Raw genomic sequence first — 7,404 nt, 5'->3', positions numbered from 1 at the left:
TCCCCCCTCCCCCTTCCCGTGCTGACCCCCCCGTGCCCCCCAGGCTGGAGGTGACCGTGGCCGAGACCCCCCCTCAGGGGCCCCCCGGGCCGCCCCCCACCCCATTCTCTGCCCGGCGCAGCATCTACGAGAGCCACGAGGTGAGGGAGGAGCCCCCCAAAAATTCCCCCGGGGCTTTGGGGGGGGGGGGGGGGGAATCTCCTGAGCCCCCTCCCCGATCTCACGGTGCCCCCCTGTCCCCCCTCCCCCAGTTGGTGCTGCCGGGGACCCCCGAGGAGCTGGGGGCGTTCGTGGGGGGGGGCCCTGGGCGGGGCCCCTGGAGCCTGCAGGTGACGCTGCCCCGAGCCCACCTGAACCTGAGCCCCCCCGAGCTGCTGCAGCGCCTCTACAACAGGTGAGGGGGGGGCGGGGGGCACAGCCGGGGGGGGTCCAGAGGGGCGGGGGTCCCTTCCGGGCCCCCCCAAACCCCCCCCGATCACCCCCAGGATCAACAACGATCTCCTGCTCTGGGACCCCTCCGGCCCCGCCCCCCCGGACGGCCCCGCCCCCTCCTCAGACCACGCCCCCTCAGAAGGCCCCGCCCCCTTCCGGCCTTGCAGGTCCGCGCTGGGCACAGGTGAGGACCCCCCGGGACCCCCCCCCTCCCCCCAAATCCGGGCTGTCCCCCCGGGGTTTGGGGTCCCCCCTGACCCCCCCCGCCCCTCTGTTCCCCAGACTCGGAGGAGGAGGAGGAGGAGGACGAAGGCCCCGGGGGGTCCCCGCAGGACCTGGGGGACACCGGGGACCTCGGGGGACCCCCCCGGGCCCCTCCCGAGCGGCGGCGCCTTCCTGGTCACCGTGCCCTGGGGCCGTGTCACCGCCGAGTGTCCCCCGCGGTGAGGGGGGGCTGGTGCCACCTGTGTGTGTGTCACCTGTGTGTGATCTGTGTCACCTGTGTGTGTTACCTGTGTGTGTCACCTGTGTGTCGCTTGTGTCACCTTTGTGTCACCTTTGTGTCACCTTTGTGTCACCTTTGTGTCACCTGTGTGTGCTCACCTGTGTGTGCTCACCTGTGTGTGATCTGTGTCACCTGTGTGTGTCACCTTTGTGTCACCTTTGTGTCACCTTTGTGTCACCTGTGTCACCTCTGTGTCACCTGTGTCACCTGTGTGTCACCTGTGCTCCTTGGCTCCGTCCCGTGGCAGTGTGTGGCAGTTTTTTTGGGGTGTCCCCGTGGGGGGAGGGGCGTTTGTCTGACGCGGTTTTTTGGGGTCCCCAGGGCGGGGGTCCCGGGGTCGCGGCTGGTGCTGGAGGTGGGGGAGGGGCGGCTCTGTGTCCTCCCCCGCCCGGGGGGGGCTCAGGGCGTGTCCCGGGCCTGCGCCGAGCTCCGGAGCCTGGAGCTGCTGCACGGTACCCCAAAAACGGGGGGGGGCAGAAAATACCGGGGGGGACCCCAAAAAAACCGGGGGGGGCCCTAAAGAAACGGGGGGGACCCCAAAAATACCGGGGGGGGACCCAAAAATACCGGGGGGGCCCTAAAGAAACGGGGGGGACCCCAAAAATACCGGGGGGGGACCCAAAAATAACGGGGGGGGCCCAAAGAAACCGGAGGGGGACCCCAAAAATACCGGGGCGGGGGGACCCAAAAACGGGGGGGGGGGGCAGAAAATACCGGGGGGGGCCCTAAAGAAACGGGGGGGACCCCAAAAATACCGGGGGGGACCCCAAAAATACCGGGGGGGGCCCAAAAGAAACGGGGGGGGCCAAACCCGGGGGGTGCGGGGTATCCTAAAATTGGGGGGGGGGAGAATTGAGGGGGGGGATACTGAAAATTGGGGAGGGGCGGAGGTCTCGATTTTGGGAGGGGGGGTGGTCCCTGGTTTTGGGAGGGGGGGGGGGTGGTCTCTGCTTTTGGGGGGTTCCAGAACTTCTCGTTTTTGAGGGGGGAGGATTGGGGGGGGGGGGGGCGATCCCGGGTGTGGCCTCGGGGTCCCCCCCAGCCCCTCCCCCCCCCCTTTTTCCCCTCCCCCTCCCCCAGGCCCGGTGCCGGAGGAGGGGAGGGGCCGCCCCCCCCACTCCACCCCACCCTGGTGGCCTGGGACGAGCCCGCGCCCCCCCCCGGGGTCCCCGCGCCCCCCCGGATGATGGCGATGGCGCTGGGGAGCACCGTGAGCCCCCGAGGGGACACCAAGGTGACAACGGGGACGGGGGAGGGGGGACACGGGGGGGGACGTGGGGGACGGGGCTGCAGGGGACACCCCCCCCCCCCCCGCCCCCCCGCCGTGTCCCCCCATTGTCGCCGTGTCCCCAGGAGCTCGTGGTGGCCGTGTCCCTCGAGGGGGTGAAGCTGCGACACCGCCCCGACCCCCCCGGGACCCCCTGGTACAGCCAGGTAAGGGGGGGGGGGGCGGGGGGGGGCGGATTTCGGGGTGCCCGGGGTTTGGTTTTGAGGGGGGTGGGGGCTCATCTGGCATTTGGGGGTCCCGATTTTGGGGTTCCCGTTTGTTTTTTGGGTGGGGGGCTGTTCTGCTCGTTCGCGGTTTTGAGGGTTTTTGGGGTTTCCCTCGGGGGGGTTTCCCCGTTTTTGGGGTTTCCCTCGGGGGGGTTTCCCCGTTTTTGGGGTTTCCCTCGGGGGGGGTTTCCCGTTTTTGGGGTTTTTTTTTTTTAGGGGGGGTTTCGTGGTTTTGGCGCCTTTCCGGTGGTTCCGGTTTTGGGGGTTTTCCTCTCGGGGTTTTCTCGTCCCTGGGCGTTCCCGGGGCTCATTTCGGGGGTCCCCCCCCCCCCCCGCAGCTGCTGGCCCTGCTGGCCCTGGAGGACGAGCCGGTTTTGGGGTACACGCCCCCCACCCCCCTGACCCAACTGCACCTGCACCTGCAGCGCTGCAGCCTCGACTACAGGTGAGCACCCCAAAAACGGGGGGGGGGGGGGGGGCGGGATGGGGACCCCAAAATGGGGATTCTGGGAGGGGGTGACCCCAAATTGGGGATCCTGGGAGGGGGTGACCCCAAATTGGGGCTCTTTGGGGGGGGCCATCAGTCCCTATTTTTGGGGGGGGTGGTCCTGGTTGTGGGGGGTCTCCTTGGGGGCTCCGAGGCTCCCACAGTGCGGGGGTGTTTGGTGGGGGAGGGGAACACCCCGATTTCTTTCCGGGGGGGGTGACCCCGATTTGGGGACCCCCCCCCCCCAGGCCGCCGCCCCTCCCCCTGCGGGTGCTGGTGACAGCCGAGACCCTGAGTGTGACCTGCGAGAGTGGCAGCGACCCCCGCCGGGGGGGGCTCAGGTGGGCGGGGGGGGCTCGGGGGGGGGGGGGGTCTTTGGGGGGTCCCGGGGAGGTTTTGGGGAGGCTTTGGGGGGGGGGGGTCACGAGAGGTTTTTTGGGGAGGTCCCGGGGGATTTCTGGGTTTTTTTGGGGGTGGGATTGGGGGAGGCTTGGGGCGATTCCGGGGAGGTTTTTGGGGTTCCCCAGGGGTTTTTTTTGGGGGGTCCTGCCCCCCGTGACCCCCCCCGTGCCCCCCCCAGGCTGTTGGTGGATGACGGCTCCGTGTTCCTGAGCGAGCGCTGCGAGGGGGGGGCGCTGGAGCTGCAGAGGGGTAACGAGACCCCTCCCCAAAACCCGAGACCCCCAAAAACCCGGGACCCCCCCCCGTCCTTCCCGGGGGGTCCCGGGGGGGTCACTCCCGTGTCCCCCCCAGATTTCGTGTCCGTGCTCGATGTCGATTTCCTGGAGCTGGTCCTGAGCACCTGGAGGGGGGGGGACGGCGAGGGGGGGGGCGGTGAGTGGGGGCGGGGCCCGGGGGGGGGGTGTGGGGGGGGTTCGGGGAGGGGGGGGGGTCAAGGGGGTTCAAGCGGATTTGGGGGGGTCAGGGCGGTGAAAAGGAGTCGGGGGGGGGTCGGGGGTGGGTCAAGGGGATTTTGGGGGTGGTCTGGAGGGTTCGAGGCTGGTCAGGGGGGTCGGGGGGATTCGGGGGGGTGGTCAGGGGGTTCAGGGGGGGTTCAGGGGGTCACTGTAGTTCCTGTGCCCCCCCGTGCCCGCAGCCGCCCCCCCCCCGAGGAGCTGCTGGTGGCCCCCGCCCGCCTGCGGGGTCGCACCTGCGCCGACAGCGCCGCCGCCATCGCGCGCCTGCTGCGACACCTGGGGACCCCCCCGGGACCCCCCCCCGGGACCCCCCCGCAGCCCCGATCCCCGCCCCACCCCGGGGGGACCCGCGGAGGGACCCCCGGGCCGGCCCCGAGCCCCCCCCGGGGGGCGAGCAGGTGAGGAGGGGGGGGAGGAGACCCCAAATGGGGCTGGGGTGGGGGGGGGCGCTCGGGGACCCCCCCCCAGCGCCCCTCCCCCAACTCTGCTCCCCCCTCCCCCCAGGCCCCCCCCGCGCCGCCCCCCGCCCCCATCAACCAGCAGGACCTGACGGACGCCCTGAGAGACCCCCCCGGGACCCCCCCCGGGGACCCCCGGACCCCCGGTAGGGGGCGCGAGGGAATTTGGGGAGGGGGGCGGGGTCTGGAGGCGGATTTGGGGCAGGGGGGGGCTGGGTCCGGGGGGGTTATTTTGGGTCTGGGGGAGCTCTGATCCCCCCCCCTTTCCCCCCAGCCCAGGCCCCGGCACCCCCGGCCCCCCCCCGTGTCCCTGTACCTGTTCCCGGGGGAGGGGGGCGGCCCCGCCCGGGCCCCCCCCCGCGGCCCCCGAGCCCCCCCCGTCCCCCCGGGGGGGCAGCGCCGACCCCGACCCCGACCCCGACGGCTTCTGCGTCCTTGAAGCCCCCGAGACCCCCGAGACGGTGAGTGGGGGTCGCTGGGGGGGGGGCTCCTGGGTGTCCCTGTCAGACCCCCCCCCCCCCCCCCCCGGATGACACGGGGGGTGTCGGGGGGGGGGGGGGGGGGTGACACCTGTCCGTACCTGTCCCCAGGCCGCCCCCCCAGGTGCGCTGGCTCGCCCCCGGCCCCCTGCGGGTCCTGCCCGGACATTTTGGGGTCCCGCGGGGGGAGCGGGACCGGCTGCGCCCCCCCCCCGGGGCTGCCCCCACCCCGCACCCGCCTCGTCCTGCGCGACCTCAGCCTCACCTGGGCCCTGTTCGGGGGGCGGGACTTCGGGCCTGGCCCCGCCCCGCACAGGTGGGACACACCTGGGGGGTGTGGGGGACACCTGGGGGGTTTGGGGACACACCTGGGGGGGCTGGGGGACACCTTGGGGGGGGCTGGGGACACACCCATGGGAGGGGCTCGGGTGGGCGTGGCTGGGACGGACACGCCCCGGAGCTCAGGGATGATTGACAGGTGAGTGCAGTGGGCGGGCCCGTGGGTGTGTCCGCACTGACCACGCCCCCCCGCAGGCCCCGCCCCCGCAGCGCAGGCCCCGCCCCCCCGCGGTGGCGCAACCGGGGGGGCCCCGGGAGGATCCCAGAGCAGCTGATGGAGCTGCACCTGGGCAAGGTGAGAGACTGGGGGGGCACCTGGGCAAGGTGAGAGAGTGGGGGGGCACCTGGGCAAGGTGAGAGACTGGGGGGGCACCTGGGCAAGGTGAGAGAGTGGGGGGGGGCACCTGGGCAAGGTGAGGGGTCAGGAGGGCCTGGGGCAGGTTCGGGGGGGGGTCCTGGGGGGATTCTGTGGGCCCTGGGGAGGCCAAGGGGGGCAGCTGGGGACTTTTGGGGTGTCGGGGTGGAGTTTGGGGGTCCCGGCGTGGATTTCGGGTGGGTTTTGGGGGTACCCAGCGCCTCCCGTGTCCCCCCAGGTGTGCCTGCAGCACGAATCGTACGCGGCCGAGCCCGGGGAGGCCTCGGGGGGTCCCGGGGGGGCCCCCTGGGCCCGGGGGAGGTTCCCACGTCCCGCCTGGTTCTGCTGGTACCGGAGCTGGAGCTGCGCGACCGCCTGGGGGGGGGCAGCGCGCCCCCGTTCCTGAGCCGCCACCCCCGCGGGGCGCCGCCCCCACAGCCCCCCACGGTACCGCCGGGACCCCCGGTGTGACCCCCCCAAATCCGCCCCCATGAGACCCCCGGTGTGACCCCCCCCCCCGATCCTGACCCCCCCATTTCTGATCCCCCGATCCTGCCCCATTTCTGCCCCCCCTGACCCCCCCAAATCCTGACCCCCCATTTCTGCTCCCCCATTTCTGCCCCTCCCTGATCCTGACCCCCCATTTCTGCCCCCCCAAATCCTGACCCCCCAAATCCTGCCCCCCCATTTCTGCCCCCCCAAATCCTGACCCCCCAAATCCTGCCCCCCCATTTCTGCCCCCCCAAATCCTGACCCCCAAATCCTGACCCCCCCATTTCTGCCCCCCCCAGCTCTGGCTCAAGGCTCTGCGGGTCCTGCCCCACCCGCCCCCCCCCGGGGGGGTCCCCGGAGTGCTGCCTCAGGGTCACCCTGACCCCCCTGCGCCTGCACATCGACCAGGTGGGGGGGGGGTCCCGGGGGGGGTCCGGGGGGACCCGGGGGGGGGTGGGGGGCGGGAGGGTCTTTGGGGTAATTGGGGCGTTCCTGGGGGTGTTTGAGAGGTTTTGGGGGGGGTCCTTGGGGGGGTTTTGGGGGATTTTTGGGGGCGTTTTTGAGGGATGTTTTTGAGGGGTCTTTGGGGGTGTTTTGGGGGGGGGTCTTTGGGGTGTTTTTGAGGGGTCTTTGGGGGTGTTTTGGGGGGGGTCTTTGGGGTGTTTTTGAGGGGTGTTCGGGGTGTTTTGGGGGTGGTCTCACGATGTCCTTGCCCCCCCCCCCAGGACGCACTGATTTTCCTCAGGGATTTCGCCAGCGGATTCATCGCCCACCTGAGCGCCCCCCCGGGACCCCCCTCGGGATCGGGACCCCCCCCCCGGTACCGCGGCACGGGGGGGGGAGGGGCTGGTATTTGGGGAGGGGGAGGGGGGCACGGGGGATTTTTGGGGGGGGTCCCCTCATTGTCCCTCCTCCCCCACTTTTGCAGCCCCCCCCGGGATCGGGGACCCCCCCGGCCGGAGCCGCCCCCGGACGAGGACCCCGAGGCAGAGACCCCCCCCATCTACTTCCGGTGGGACTGGGGACACTGGGGAGGATGGCGCTGTCCCCGGGCTGTCCCCGGGCTGACAGCGCCGTCCCTGTCCCCTCCCCTGTCCCCTCCCCTGTCCCCTCTCTGTCCCCTCTCTGTCCCCTCTCTGTCCCCTCTCTGTCCCCAGTGAGTTCCGCTTCACGGCCGATGTCCCCGTGTGGCTCGACTATCGCGGCAAGCGTGTCACCATGGAGCAGGTGACAGGGCCGGGGGTGACGCTGTCCCCTCGCTGTCCCCTCGCTGTCCCCTCACTGTCCCCTCGCTGTCCCCAGGGTGCCCTGGCCGGGATCCTGATCGGGCTCGCGCGGCTCAACTGCTCCCAACTGCGGCTGAAACGGCTGTGCCACCGCCAGGGGTGGGACACGGGGACAATGGGGACAATGGGGACAATGGGGGGACAATGGGGACACGGGGAC

General features: G+C 71.7%; 2 protein-coding genes across 2 annotated transcripts; both read left to right on the top strand.

The window, feature by feature from the left end:
• Positions 1–43: 43 nt before the first annotated feature.
• On the top strand, positions 44–3,851 carry LOC148220596 (uncharacterized; the record flags this gene model as incomplete). Its single annotated transcript, XM_088155021.1, is given in 11 exon segments — positions 44–140; positions 252–394; positions 486–616; positions 715–1,389; positions 2,018–2,171; positions 2,291–2,371; positions 2,770–2,876; positions 3,167–3,259; positions 3,499–3,569; positions 3,672–3,752; positions 3,844–3,851. Coding segments are annotated over 11 exon segments (1,641 nt in total), but the record flags the coding sequence as incomplete, so codon positions are not given.
• Positions 3,852–4,822: 971 nt separating this feature from the next.
• LOC148220595 (uncharacterized) lies at positions 4,823–7,186 on the top strand. Its single transcript, XM_088155019.1, has 7 exons — positions 4,823–4,836; positions 4,884–5,088; positions 5,307–5,406; positions 5,705–5,913; positions 6,258–6,366; positions 6,684–6,970; positions 7,116–7,186. Exons 1-7 carry the CDS (start codon positions 4,823–4,825, stop codon positions 7,116–7,118), a joined length of 927 nt encoding a protein of 308 aa, XP_088011145.1. The 3' UTR covers positions 7,119–7,186.
• The last annotated feature ends 218 nt before the right edge of the window (positions 7,187–7,404 follow it).

This window comes from Sturnus vulgaris, chromosome 34, assembly GCF_052056855.1.
Source record: "Sturnus vulgaris isolate bStuVul1 chromosome 34, bStuVul1.hap1, whole genome shotgun sequence".
NCBI classification, from domain to species: Eukaryota; Metazoa; Chordata; class Aves; order Passeriformes; family Sturnidae; genus Sturnus; species Sturnus vulgaris.
This window is presented reverse-complemented; position numbering and strand designations above follow the sequence as displayed.

Bases quoted from the DNA above. Each gene is read 5' to 3' on its own strand.
- LOC148220595 (XM_088155019.1), top strand. The intron at 5,914-6,257 runs GTACCGCCGGGA...TGCCCCCCCCAG, and splicing joins CGCCCCCACAGCCCCCCACG to CTCTGGCTCAAGGCTCTGCG. The intron at 6,367-6,683 runs GTGGGGGGGGGG...CCCCCCCCCCAG, and splicing joins TGCGCCTGCACATCGACCAG to GACGCACTGATTTTCCTCAG.